The sequence below is a fragment of the Pocillopora verrucosa genome, chromosome 9 (genome assembly GCF_036669915.1).
Source record: "Pocillopora verrucosa isolate sample1 chromosome 9, ASM3666991v2, whole genome shotgun sequence".
NCBI lineage: Eukaryota > Metazoa > Cnidaria > Anthozoa > Scleractinia > Pocilloporidae > Pocillopora > Pocillopora verrucosa.
The window spans coordinates 10,234,792-10,249,228 of NC_089320.1; the positions used below are offsets into that span (position 1 = coordinate 10,234,792).

Below are 14,437 nucleotides of genomic sequence, written 5' to 3' on the forward strand. Positions count from 1 at the left end.
GTGTACTTCTAGCAAAATGTTTTTACATCCCATAGAACTGCTAGACGATGCACCGCATCTCCCTATTTTTTCTGAAGCATGTTAGCGGGCCGAGATCTCTATACTCCTTTCTAACTAAAAGAAGGGAGAAAGAGGTATAGAAAGTTTATAACACCTTTTTCAGCGAAGAGTAATTCGTGTTTTTTTGCTGATTCTAAAGTTTAGCAATTGTTTTGATGATTGTTACGTTTTGTTGACGCTGAGAATGCTTTAAACTTGAGCGCGCAAGGTCTCGCGCTATAGGTTCAGTAAGAGGCGTAATGGAATCCTTTTCTGATATGAAATACTAAATAACGGATTGTTTTTCGTTTTCTTGTACGCCATTAATTGGGAAAGGCTTGCCAGACAGAGTGTTTTTTTGTTAATTAAACATTCTTATTCAGGCAGTTCCAAAATATATTTGGGATCTTAGTTGTCAACGTTTTGAAATATTTTACCATCAATAGATATCCTGCCATGAGTTGAAAGTTGAGATAACAGTTCAGGTTTATGCATATTTAATTTACTGCCTTTGTGACTTTATCCTGGGACAATTTTTTCGTCTCTAACATGGGCTTCAGTGCACTATTTGTGTGAAACTCCCTTATTTGACATCTGTGGAAGTCGTTAACTGAACAGCCCTGCAGTCGAAAAATATTTTCGCCTGCAAGCTTCAATAAATTGTAAAATTGCAAGCATACAATCCTAAAGGTTGTGTGCTTTTGGCAAAATTTCATCCCATAAAACTGCTAGACGACGCATCGCATCTCCATATATTTTCTCTGAAGCACATTAGCAGGCTGGGATCTCTCTCTACTCATTTCTAACTAAAATAAAGGAGAAAGAAGTATATGGACGTTTGTTACACTATTCGCCGCGAAGAGAAATTCGGGGTTTCTGTTGATTCTAAAGTTTAACAATTGTTTTGGTGATTATTACGTTTTGTTGACACTGAGAGTTCTTTAAACTTGAGCGCGCAAGGTTTCGCGCCATAGGTTCCGTATGAGGCGTAATTGAACCCTCTTCTGTTTTGAAATACTAAATAACGGATTGTTTGTCGGTTTCTTGTACGCCATATTCGCAAAAAAATCCTGTTAAAAAGTTTTGATTTATTTGGTTTTCCCGGCCAAAGTAGCGCAAGCTCGTGCGCGCCAACTATTTCAGTGTTAGAAAATCTCGAACTCGAAATCGTACTCGTCGTAGAATCTAGATATCTCAAGTAGTTAACTCTTGTTTATAACTTGTACGATTATAGGAAGAACTGGAGAAAATGTATGGGGAATGGAGCAAAAGAAAAACCGAATCCACCTTAAAAGCTAAAGTACATCATATGTTCCTGACGAAAAGATACATCCTCATTTTAACTACTTTGTGCACAGATGAACCAACCGCTCCCGTGCTTAGACGAACCAACCGTTCCAGCCTACTCTTGTATGCCAGGCTGGGTATCACGTAGTTCTTGTGTCATGTAGTTCTCGACTTTATGCACTTGATTAGATTTGGAATCGTCGTCAATTACTTTCGAATTTCGTCAAAGCCTATGACAACAACGAATTGCGGATGACAGTCATGACGGAAAACTTTTTCTTAGTATTCTAGTAGTTTGGGAAATTCCTAAGAACAAAGGGGCCTCAAGATGGCCTAGATTTTGTTTATTCTTATGTTTGTAATCGTAATGCATCTGATCATGAGTTCTGAGTAAGATTTCTGTTGAGTCATCAACGAAGAATATGTGAGCAGAAGACGAAGCCACTTGTCCGCCTTTCGTAAGGTTCAATGGCAATCACAGTCAAGTGAAATAAAGGAAGGAATCAGCCTGGAAGAACACAAGAAATCCGAAAGAGACAGGCTGTAAAAGGAAGCCTTGGGTGCACATGCGATTAAGAAAACCTCTGCTAGGAGTAGTTAACCCCCTTAACAGACTACCAGCTATTCATAAATCTGTAATCACTCCTGCACCAAAACTTAAACTAGAAATTAGTGCAGAAAAACAGTTATCTTTAATACTTGGGACAACCAAAAACAATTTATAATATTTTTTGTACATTTGTAATTATCCTTTTTCTGTGTGAGAAAATTGGAATGGATATATGGCTTTAATCAGTCCGTTTTTTGTATGCTACTACTACTATTTCAGATTTAGTTCAGCCACGGGCTGATAAACTTGTAGCCCTGCGTAAATCTATTAACTTCAAGTTAGGAGTGTCCTAAGACTCCTCAGGACACCTTTGTATTTCCTTCGTGGTTGGCATTTCTGGTACTTAGATTTTAAACATAACTTAACATTTGGACATCAAAAGGTGTGAAACGTTTCTTGCCCTGTGAATCTTTGCATATTCTAGTCACGGTCTAAACATGGACCAGCTGATGATGGTGAGGATCTACTTTGGATGTAGTAGGAAAAAAAGTCTTAACCAAGACTTGAAGACTGGTTTCGTAAGGCCTTGAAGGACAGCAATACAAACTTCAACTTGATGCATTTAGCAATAGATAGATGGTGGTACTCAATTAAGATTTTCTTTGGGCGCCCAATGGTGAAAGTAATTTATAACACGAGCAGCAGTGTTTCTAGCATAAGAGAACTTCCAATAGTTCGGAACGTGGAAGAATGACATTTGCCACATGATGGTCCATCTTAGATAACAAAAATGCTTTAATAACAGTTTCAGTGTTCTTGGCTCGTAGATATTTCTTATCATGGGTGACATCGAGGAAATGGTTAGGAGCTACTCTTTATTAAGTCAGTCGACGTCATGGTGTTATCATCTCTTCAATTTTTCCACAATCATTGGTCTTTTCACTGATGTAAAGAGCAGACCAATATTCCCAAGCTGTACATGTTAAGTTTTAAGATTTTTTTTATATTAAAAGACGTTGATGTATGAAAACTTGTTTCGGATAATTTAGTTTTTCGGGTATTATCGTTTTATGGTAAAAGAGTGATAAAGTTGTATGGGATGATTATGGATATAGTTGGCATTACCCATAATTTCTTAAACAATACCAATACCACCCTGATATTCAGACAACCGCTGACTAGAGAACCACTTAGTTCTTGTCATGTACTGATTTGTCACTGTTCAGATTTCAGGGGAATTTTAGAGTTAAAATAGTCTTTTCAATCTAATAATTGTTTGAAAAGAGAACTTCCAACTGAAAACAAATCTTGTGTGAGATTTTTTCTTGTAACTACAACTCTAGTCACTAGTTAGACGCAGCAGTAACAATTATAATTATTCTAAGACTTTTTTCATGCAATGCTCAGTCCCCATCACTCACGGACACGTGATATGTGAAACAAAAAAATAACCAAAAAAGAAAAAAGCGAACATTCACCGATTTAACAATGAAAAAATTTACAGCTCTCTTCTATACAAGAAAATTGACCTTTTTTTTAAAGGGAAATGATCGATTTTCCTGTGGAACACTGATCTCTCAGCTCTGTGGAAGATGCATAAAGTATCGCTACTGAGTCTAACCTTTAAAAACTTTTGTCCTCTACAGTCTCGGTTGAACTAAGTGAATAAGATATAAAGCATAACGGATTGTTTACCACACATTTTTGCATTGTTCAAAAGAAGAAATTTCGGTTTTGAAATAACCAAAAACTCAAAACTGTTTAAACTGTTAGATTTGAACAATTTTGTTCCAGTAAAGCGCTGATAACAAAGGGACCAAAAGAAAATTAAAAGTAAGGATTACATTCTGGCTTTAAACCAAAAATGTTCAATTTATGTATCACTTCCCAGTAAACCGCCTCCACTTCTCTATCATTTCCCGAGTTTACAGCAGATTTGCATCTTTCGTAGATATTTTCAAACTCTTTAAACAGAAGTGAGCATCGAGAAAGGTTTCTTTTCAGAAGATAGCCGATTACTGAGTCATCACCTTTAACATCAGTCACCTTTAACTTCGATTCATCAGGGAGAAGCTCGTCAACAGGACAATACTCTGCACATGCACCGAGAAAAGAACGACCTCCTTTTCCTGACTTATCCCCAAGAAACATCATTTTACAGTTTTGACAAAGGTCTTTGGGGCCTACATGTTGTTTGGTAATTTCTTTTTTTCCCTCATTTTTTTGAATTTCTACAGTTTCCCTTTCAAATGCCTCAAATTCCCAGTTTTGCTCAGGGGAAATATCTAAGGCTCGGAATTTTATAATTGCTTCCGCGAGACTCTTTTTGCGATTAATGACTCTACTGTACAAATAGATCGGCCTTAAGAAATGGCTTACTGCTATTGAAGCACCGATAAAAGAATTTTCTTCACGCGACACCTTTGCTAAAACTTTCGGCAGGAAGGTGTTTTTGTCATGAAGTGTTCGTAGAAAGCTTCGAGCCATTTGTAATACTCGATTGGCATGATCCTTACTTCCTGTTTGGATGCTCTTTTCCTGAGGAGTACCTTTTGGGGACGCTGCAACGACGCGGAACTGAAATGTAACAACGTACAAGGATTGATTAACTCAAGAAAAAGCAAGCTTAGGTGTAATAATCGATTGGTCGGTGTTACTAATATCATCAAACGCTCTTGTCAAGTGCCTGGTCTTTCATCCATTTAAGACCGTGCCCTGCTTCCAGGTATTTACGTTTGGATAGCATCAGTTCTTCTTCACTTCCCTTCCCAGTACATCCTTGATTTTCTTTGCTCTGTTTTCCATTGAGCAGATGAAGCAGGCAAATAACCTCGCGAGCCGCCCTATTGTTGTGGTTCCAATTTGGCGCGCTTACAAATTTCAGGCCTTTTCTCTGCAACTGCTAAATTGCTGCTCATTTAGGAAAACCAGTGGCAATCGATAGTGGTGGCTTAATGGTAGCAGATAAGAAAATATGTGACATTTTTTTCAATAATGTTTCGACAGTTCTTCTGTTGTCTTCGGTTCTGATTTATACAAAGTCTTATTTGAAGTGTATAACAAAATGCTCATTGGACAAAACAAACAATAGAAACAAAACAATGTATGCAATTGCGTGGAAAGTTTTGAATTAACATGATACAGTTGATGGTTAAGTCTAGGTTGCTCCCATTGAATGTGAATAGCTTCTTTGATTTTAAGTTGGATAGTTGTGGAAGCGTGATCTAAGATGCTAAAACACCCGTCAGAACATACAGTGCGACGATGTTGAGAGGTTTGTAAATGCCTTAAAATGTGAGGTCCTATCTCTGACCTAGTGCTCACGCACACGTGTGGATAAATACCGAGAGGTTTCGACGACATAGCAGGTATTACAGCCCGCACATAATGGTAACTTCTTTCCACGTTGAGCAGACGTTCGTGGGGGGGAGGGGGGGGGGGAGGGAGGGAAGCAAGAACGCGTGACGACCCTGGAGAGCGTCCGCACATGACGCCAAGCCGTAAATAGCCTTGTTACATGAAATTTGCATTCTATGTTTACTTCTTAGAACACAATTTATCTATCTATTGCTTGAGAGATTCTGAGCGCAAGCTGCTTATTCTGTTTCCTGGCCTTTTCATTCCTAATGACGGAGTATGCTACATCTCAACCTATTGCAAATGGTGATGCAGTGGAACTTGGAAACTGGGACTTTTAACTATCTCTTTACTCACCATTTCCAGGACTTTGCTTCCAGGGTCGATAAGTTTATCAAACAAATCCTCGTATGTTGAGCCCTCTATCTGTGCATCTATTGGATCCATATCTTCATTTTTTAGGTCAAGGAGGTGACGAATCTTTTTGAGGGTCTCATCGATCTTTTTGTCGTTTTCCTGCAAATGGCAAAGCAAGGACACTCGAAATTTGGGACACTTGTATATGATCGATTGTTTTATGTTTCTCACCTCGAATGGCTTTTTATCGATTCCGCGGTAGAACATCACATGAACTTTTAAACTCAAGTAAATGTCTTTGAAACAACATTGCAGTCTTTCCTTTGTCTCGGGCAAAACTTTCTTTTGAACGATCTGGTCGTTAACAGGTACCAGAAGTTTATCATAAAATTCCTGGACACTTTTCTTCAATCTTTTACTTTCTTTGCCGATTGAGCGTAAAGTGTTTTCGATGAAGCTCCTAGTGTCCATGTTAGAGGGATCGACGAGAGCAAATTCAGGCCAAATTGTGTCGCGCGACAAATTGTACACTTATACTGTATATGCACTCATGATTACACTATTCACGGTTCATGAGCATGCACGATTGAACAAATCCTGCAATCTGATATCTGATTGGTTCCATCAGCAGGCGGAATTAGCCCGCTTACGGCTTGCCCGTGCACGTTCTTCCGCATATAACTTTCGAAACCTTCCTTTGCGTCTCGATCCCCCGACTGTTTCTATTGGCATGGTGAGAAGGAAGTGTGATTTTTTCAGTTGCATTGGCTGCTTTTCCAGCTGGTTTAACCGACATATTCGACTTTCCCACTACGTGAGGTAGGAACAACAGCTAAAAAGGAAATAGACATAACCTTGCAATGTGTCATTTGCAAGGTTAAGGTCAGCCTTTTGTTAAGCTTTATTTCATTTAGAATCTTTGAAGCTTGCCTTGCAAAAGTCCCGAGTTTTCTGATAAAGAAAACACAGAAAAAAAAACAAAAAACCCAAAACGAAACAAAAACAGATGACAACAAAAAAAGGAAGTCTTGTACAAGGGGAGGGATCTTTCAAATACATTGTGGAATGTATAAATTAATTATGTAAATAATGGAAAAAATAAACGTGACGTTGCGGGAGGATAATTCGCATGACTCTGATCTCATGATAAACGGATGTTTACCGAGTGGGCGGCAACGGAATGCAAATGTTAGTTCTTTTTTCAGTTTCCTCACTGAATTGCTTAACTTGCTGTTTCGTTACTAGGAAGAACGATCCAAAACTACTTCAAAGGAGTATCGATGGCAGCGATAGATAAGGCGCCTACAGTTATTCCTCCTTACATACCCACAACGGTAGGTGTAAGGCTCTTAACCTTTTAGATCGTATAATTCTTAACATTCCTTTTTGACTTCATGTAAGTTCAAGAACTTACATGAAGTAAAATTATGAGTAGCAGCCTAAGCTGATCTGCTTTAAACAGTTTGCAAGGTTTTCTGATGCTTCTAGTCTGTGTCGATATAATTTGACTCGATCGATTTTTCAAAAAGTTCATTTGCCAATCTTCTGTGCGGTAGTCTTTCATATCCTCGATTAACCGTCATCTCAAAAATACAAACGAGTAAGAATACTAAACAACACTACACCAAAACGTCTGATATTTATTATCCAATTGCTTTATTTTCTCCTCATTTCCTATAAGTCGCGCGCAGCCGACCGTCAGGTTAAACAAGTTTTTCTACGGTACAAAATAACCAACTGTAAAATATCGCAAGATATTTTTACTCTATTCGCGCGTCATTTGTACTTTACTTTTGTGCAGTTTGATGATAAAACCAAATTACCTTGCTGTACCCCCAACCCAAGCCCCAACTCAAGCAGCACCATATTTTTAGAAGCTTACCCCCCTTTATAATCTACCAAGTTTCTTAAAGACCACACTTCCTCGCAATCATCTATTTTAGCAATCACATTTCAAAATTGTTCAGCATGAAGTTTTTACGGAAACGGAAATTGATTGGACACTTGGCATAGTTAATTAAGAACGAACAATGTGCGATTTATTTTGTTTACAAAGCAGGACGTAATCAACAGCCACTTATTAGCGTGGGAGCTTGACTCATATGTGGAGACAAATATTAGGAATCAAGCGACTAAAGAAAACACAAAAACAATGTCAGTTGACTGACTGGACTCTTAGCACAGTTAATTAAAAAGTATGATCAATGAGCAATTCATTTTGTTTACAAAGCATGATGTGATCAAAAGCCACTGATTAGCGTACGAGCTTAACTCTTATATGTCAAACAAATATTGGGCATCGAACGACTAAAAAAAACATAATACCAGTTGAATGATTCGACTCTTAATTAAAAAGTGTGATCAATGAGCAATTTATTCTGCATGACACAATCAACATCCACTTATTGGCGTCCGACCTCAACTCTGAAATTACAGGCCCGCTTTCCGCCTTTGACAAATTCTGGTAGCCATCGATGAGAGCGTAACCACACGCAGACCACTTGTATTGTCAACAATTTTTCCAATTCTTTTTCACGCATCGGGAGAAACATTGCTTACTGTACCCTTTTGCTGAATAAAATCGAAATTTGTTCACCTGAATAGTGCAATTCAGTATTTCGTGGATGACAAACTACTCCGTTATTTTTGTTCGAAATTTTCTCTGGATGACCAAGTCTCTTTTGAGAAAACTATTTTTCGCACCAATTTTGGTCGACTTGACTGGCGTCAAAATCTTTGTGTCTTTGAATGCACATCTCATTACTTACTTACGAAAACTAAATTATCTTTGTATTAGACCTTAGTCTACCTCTACCTTATTTCAATATAGGTTGGTCTTCTACTTATGTAACAATTCTGAACCGAATGCTCCTGCTATGATAGCGCAAGTAAGGGGTAATGGCATTACCCATTACTAACGCCGTCATTTCTTATCTTTTTGTCACCAATAACCTCATGCACCCGTATAACATCAGAAGAGGCACTAATTACCGATCATCAATGTCGAAGCAGTCTTAAATGTTTTTCTGTATTTTTTCATAGACCGAAAATGTGGAATTCCTTACCGGATGATATTAGGCATTCTGAAGCTTTTGCTTCTTTTAAAAGACGTCTTCGAAGTTTATTACCAAATCGATAGATATAATGACTATTGAGATTGGTGGTTTGGTGAAAGAAATGTTCCCGTATCGTATCGCCCTCGTTTATATACGGTTTTCTTTTTTTTCTAGTAAGGAGGCCTCCCTCGTATAGGCCCCGTGGTTTCTGGAGCCCCCCCCCCCCCTTGCCATTTATGAAAAAATGGTTTTTATCAAATATTTATTTATGAATGGCGAAAAAGATTTTTTATTGTGTTATGTAAAGGCATAGACCTAGATGTCTATCTTTTATATATTTTACGCCGCATTTTGCTTAAATATGGAGCAAAGTGACGGGACACTTTTAAAGCTTAATAGGGAATCTTGTCTTATTCTTCTAGTATTCTGCGAATTTGTCGAACATGCGGGCTAAAAAAGCAAAACATGACGAAGCGGAAGGGGGTGGCAAGGCTGGGATGCCATTTCCATCATCTTTCCAGGTAAAATTAAGACAGTAATGTAAGGTCTGGTGTGTTCTTCTGATTACTAGTTGAAAGAAATTCTTCAAGGCTTCCCGTTGCCAGTCGGACGTGATGAAACTGGAATAAACATTTATTCTAGTCTTCATCAGCTCAAACAATGGGGGCTGTGCTCTACAAATGAAGTTTGGGTTCTTTACACAGTTCTAAGTCATTTATCTGAATAAGACGTCAGTTCGAATTCCTTCCTATTTCTAAGGCTTAACCCAACTGATTACACCCAGTTTAGGCAACTAAGATCCCCTTTTCAAAATCTAACTTGGTTGTACAACAAGTCAAATCTCAAGTTCTACGGCGACAGTTTTATCAAATTTCTGTTCAAGCTTCGGATGAATCTTGAACCCTTTAGTACACTTCAGTTAATTTTCATTACCCTTTCCTGAGTCTTTAAAGATCAGTTGTTGGCACAGTGCTTTAGATTTAGCTAAACCTTGAATAAGGATGTCTTGATTTATTATAAGTTAGGCTTGTGTCAATAACGATATAGAAAATGGCACCCCATTTCTCTCAATTAGAGGCATTTAAAGATCTTTTCTACAGAGAACTTCTAGAGAGTATACATGACAACTTACTAGGTTTATATCCCGGAGGCCACATTAGCCAATCAATTACTTGTAACCTGGTTACAATGAAAAGGAACTGAACCAATCAACTGTGGACATAGTTACTCGGATAATGGCAACAATGAATTGCATTACTATTCCGGTACTAGTTCTGTTGATTCTGCTGGTGTGTGGGAGTCATCAGCAACCAACCATTGACTGATTAAAAGTATTTGTTAAGAAATTTCTTTGACATAATATACATACTATAGTGTGGCACATTAGAGATCAGACTAGAAGGCGACCAAATTGAGGAAAAATAAGACATCATGGTACTTGAGGGCATGACAGCATGGATTCAACTTAAATGCCACTATGTAGTATTAACTCGTTAATGTGACTTCCGTGATTCTTAGGATCAGAAGAACTATCAGGAAATTCATAGGAAAGAAGCTGATAGCAAAATTGAAGACAATTCTGATTATAAGGTGGGTATTGGGAATTGAATATGAAGCATTATTATTTCGAAGAAGTCAAAGTGATGCTTTTTGGTGTTTTTTACATGCTTTATCTCTGGATAAACTTGAGGTAGAGAACTTTCAAAGGTCAAAATATGTTAAACAATGTGTGAGGACTGCGAATTAAATGCGAGTGCCTTTTGTCGTTCATGACCAGTCACCATCAGTCAAGCGAATGTTCTTTATGTATAGGAAAGTAAAACTACCATCTGGCAGGTAAATTCTATATAAAAGAGGAAGCAATTTAGCTCCCTTCTGCAACTATCATTCCTTGGCAAATCATTTGAGCTGATTTAGGTGTTTGGGCTTAACATTTTCTACTTTGGCATTTAGGATTCATGGTCCAGTGATGAAGGGGAAGGAATTAGTTTGGAGGAATTGAAGCTAACAAAAGGATACCAACTGTTTAAGGAAGCCTTACAAGCGCACGCAAACTGAACTCAGCCAAGTCCGTCTGAGCAGGGTTCTGTATTCACTAGTTGACAATGATTTGCTTGAGGCTGGGCTATTATGAGGCTAGAGTTTTAGACTTTTTAGATCAATGGCATAAATTGTTCATTAGAAAATTTTCTACATCAAAACTATTTTTTAATTACTGCTTTTTTTAAGCACATACTTATAGCTATTGAAATAGTTTATTTTTGCGATAAGATCTCAATTAAATACTTTATGATGTAATTTGTAATCTGCACCAACCATTTTGCTCGATGCAGTTTTTAGTATTGAATAGAAGTGTTTCTGAAAATTATATTTCTATACAAAGATCCAAGGACACATTTGACGAAACATCAAATATTTTTATATGACGAGCCTTTTTTTTTATAAAGGGGTAAGTTTCTAAAGAAACTGTGGTGCTGCGTCGGTGGGAGAGTATAGCAGGTTATTTAGTGCTCTGACGAAGGGCTAAGGCTCGAAACGTCAGCTTTTTTACTCTTTACGGTGGCTAATTTAGGTTTTTTTTATATTTTACAACTGATGTATATTTGAACCATTGAACCATTTTCCAATGAGTTCAGTTTTTTTATAAAGTATATAGGTGTCTGCTTTTTTATCACATACTTATAGCTATTGAAATAATAGATATCTTTTGGAGATAAGATCCCAATTAAATACTTTATTATGTAGTTTGTACATATTTTTACTCAGACAACCCATTTTTCTATTTTGTCAATTAATGTATCTTTGAACCATTGTGTTTGGTACAGTTTTTGATTTTGAATAGAAGTGTTTCTCAAAATTATACTTCTATACAAAGATCCAAGGAAAAATTTGACAAAACATCATCAAATATTTTTATTTAAAGAGCCCATTTTTTATATTTTGCAATTGATGTATATTTGAACCATTGAACAATTTTTTTTATTTTTCAATGTGCTCAGTTTTTTACACGGTATATAGGTGTCTGCTTTTTTTGTAGCACAAACTTATAGCTATTGAAATAATATTTTTTGGAGATAAGATCCCAAGATCCCGTCGAGTGTAATTATGATGAGTTAATTTGGGTGGGGTTTCACAACTGAACTCAATCGCTATTGGCAAACACATCACACATCACATTAATGAATGCTGATTGCTCTATGAGAAAAATTGATCCAAATCACCTGTCATGTAGTGTAAACCAGAACAGAAAGTTGTTGCCTCCCATTAACACCTTTAAGGTTTGGGGAAATTTTGGTGGCCAAATGTTGAATTGCTAGGTTGTTTGCATGCTTTTTGCAGTTTATATTTGCTTTCATCCAGATTGCTGAAATAAAACCTAACAAAAATTTAAATATAACAAGATGTTGGCTCTAACAAGTACTTTATGCGAAGAGAATCAAAGTGATTTGAACATTTAATCTTGAATCAGCTCTACTTGCCTTTCCACCAATCAGCCTCTGAATTGTCACCCTTACTTAAGGCATTCTTAAAACTCAACCTCAAAATCAGCAGATAACGAGTGTACATGGTAATGTTTTTTTTAGTTCTGTGATAGAAAAACAAAACTCTTACAGGTCTTGAAGTATTTAAGCCAAAGAAATGTCAAGTTCCAATCAATTTTTCTCCGTTTGGAATATTAAAAAGTATCATTAGATTGACACAAAATTATTTCCCTTCACTTCACATTATGCCAGAATCAGATTTTCCCGCCAATAATCAAACGGAACACCTTCTCTTTGGATCCACCCGGATATAAATCTCCTTCTTAACACCAGTCAATGAAAAAAGTTTTAAGAGTTCATTGGTTCGTGATTTTCATGATGCCTCAGTTTTTATTCCCGTCGAAGTTCTGTACACCTTAATGTTAAATTCGAATCACATATATATATTTTTTAAAATGTGCCCCTTAGAAATGTAATGATGACATCAATGAAATCGTGCAGTTTTGGTGAATAAACGATGCAGGTATAACAAAAAATATAAATAATGATAATGAAAAGAAAACTATTCAATGCAATTCTACCACAATTCTCATAGGTGATTTATTATTACTAGCCAAATTTGACCATTAAGTAAAGAAATTGTATGTGCCATCCTTTTTATCGAAGGGTGTAATATGGGCGTTTCCTGCTGGTCATGCCCTCAGCCCTTAGAAAACTGAGGAAATGAAGGCGCTCTGGTGTAAATAAAGTCATAATTTCAAAACAGAGGGCAAGATTTCCGCACAACCCGATACTATTGTGAACGAAGTATCAGATTGTGAACATTAGTCCCGAAGGCGATCTATTGTTTTCGCCATTGCGTTCTTTATCCAAGATGTTTTAAAAGAACTGTATGCATAATCAAGCATTGGGCTGGGCGGAGATCTTACTCATCTGAATAGTCAACAGCATTGTAAGAAAACATTCTTGCAGACACTTTTGTTGTAGGTTTCTATCAATTTAGACATTCAGCAGGCAAGTCACTTGACTGTATTTAGCTACAAGTTCTATTTTTAACCATATTGATGAAAAAATTGTTTCGTAATTGAATACTCGCACTCCTGCCGTAATGGCCCTGACGCTTCATGGCGACTAAAGAAATAGAAATCAAGTTGAATGATTTGGGGGCGAACTGGTTAAGGTGGGGGGCGAACTCCTTTTACGTTTGGGAGCGAACTCGCAAAGGTGATTGGGGCAAACTTGCAAGGGGACGAATTCACCAGTTACCGTCTAATATAGTGAGGACGAGTCTACGTTACTCCACCCTGAGCCACGTAAAAGAGTGAAAACCGGCGTCAGGCAAAGAAAAACAGGGCCCTCTTTCCGAAGTAATTTCCTCGTTAGCAATGCTTTTCGCCCACCCGCTCCTCTTGCACATGCTCACCAACATAGGGCCTGGAACACGTGTCAATGCTCTTTTGGGGCAAAACGCCCTCTCTTAATGGTTGCCTTTCACAGGGGTGGAGGAAGAGGGGGGTACGACCGCCACCGAACTCTCATCCTTGTCTTCTAGATATCCGGTCGTTTCGTACCCACGGTCGTCTCCTGCCTAGTTGTTTCGTGCCTAGGTACAGTCGATTCGTACCCAAGTTACCATTAGTCCTCAAGAATAGTCTCTTGTGACTTTTTAACAATATCAGTTCGTGTAAGTTTAATATTTCTCTCCCACTGTTGATAACGGTAAGTAATTCGCATATTCTAACAAAGTAAAATTAACAACATAGTATTAACCAGGAGCCATTACTTATGTATTAACCAAGCAAGTTGATTAGGGGATACAGAGATCAACTGGTAGTCAACTGCAGAGCCGACTCTTTGCCTTATGGGAAGCATTTGACAACAAGCAGACTTCGCTGAAACAATTAATGAAAGGATTTTAAATTACTCCAAAACGATTCAGAGACTGGCACTATCTTTTCACAACCCCCACTTTTTTCATTCCAACGTGACAAAAACAGGCAACTTTTTAGTCAGGAGTTCATTTCAAACCAATGACCAATCTGGAACTTTTAAATGCGCTTGCTCACGTTGCAAAACTTGTTCTTTCATTCATAACGTGGAGAAGATATCGAGACCCAAGAGATACATTAAGATTACTGATCACAGTTTACGTGTACCTCCGCCAATGTTATTTACTGCATAACTTGCACTTATTGCAATAAGTTATACATCGGCGAAACAGGAAGACGACTAGGTGACCGATTCCGAGAACACCTTCGCGACGTGGAAAGAAATGACAAGGACGCATTCAAACCAGTTGCTAGACACTT

The 14,437-nt window shown here is 37.6% G+C and overlaps 2 protein-coding genes across 4 annotated transcripts; one reads left to right on the plus strand and one right to left on the minus strand.

Annotated features, from left to right (window-relative positions):
* Positions 1-2,653: 2,653 nt before the first annotated feature.
* On the minus strand, positions 2,654-6,178 carry LOC131793875 (uncharacterized). The gene is made up of 3 exons (XM_059111379.2): positions 5,822-6,178; positions 5,591-5,749; positions 2,654-4,453 (listed from the first exon to the last, which is right to left on the minus strand). The coding sequence occupies exons 1-3, from the start codon at positions 6,059-6,061 to the stop codon at positions 3,704-3,706; spliced, it is 1,149 nt and encodes a 382-aa protein (XP_058967362.2). The 5' UTR covers positions 6,062-6,178; the 3' UTR covers positions 2,654-3,703.
* LOC131793876 (uncharacterized) lies at positions 5,126-14,038 on the plus strand. Of its 3 annotated transcripts, none has more exons than XM_059111380.2 (5): positions 5,126-5,150; positions 6,836-6,924; positions 9,069-9,167; positions 10,165-10,236; positions 10,600-14,038. In XM_059111380.2, exons 1-5 carry the CDS (start codon positions 5,141-5,143, stop codon positions 10,702-10,704), a joined length of 375 nt encoding a protein of 124 aa, XP_058967363.2. In that variant the 5' UTR covers positions 5,126-5,140; the 3' UTR covers positions 10,705-14,038. The 3 variants fall into 3 exon arrangements, with proteins under 3 accessions (XP_058967363.2, XP_066028111.1, XP_058967364.2); XM_059111381.2 differs by lacking the exon at positions 5,126-5,150 and adding an exon at positions 6,274-6,409; XM_066172014.1 differs by lacking the exon at positions 10,165-10,236.
* Positions 14,039-14,437: the final 399 nt, after the last annotated feature.

What these genes read in the sequence shown, in the direction of transcription:
- LOC131793876 (XM_059111380.2), top strand. An exon ending in CTCCTTACATACCCACAACG is followed by an intron (nt 6,925 to 9,068) that starts GTAGGTGTAAGG and finishes TTATTCTTCTAG; the next exon opens with TATTCTGCGAATTTGTCGAA. An exon ending in CATTTCCATCATCTTTCCAG is followed by an intron (nt 9,168 to 10,164) that starts GTAAAATTAAGA and finishes CGTGATTCTTAG; the next exon opens with GATCAGAAGAACTATCAGGA.
- LOC131793875 (XM_059111379.2), bottom strand. Translation starts at nt 6,061, where the DNA reads ATGGACACTAGGAGCTTCATCGAAAACACTTTACGCTCAATCGGCAAA. An exon ending in TCGATAAAAAGCCATTCGAG is followed by an intron (nt 5,750 to 5,821) that starts GTGAGAAACATA and finishes TGCCATTTGCAG; the next exon opens with GAAAACGACAAAAAGATCGA. An exon ending in GAAGCAAAGTCCTGGAAATG is followed by an intron (nt 4,454 to 5,590) that starts GTGAGTAAAGAG and finishes GTTACATTTCAG; the next exon opens with TTCCGCGTCGTTGCAGCGTC.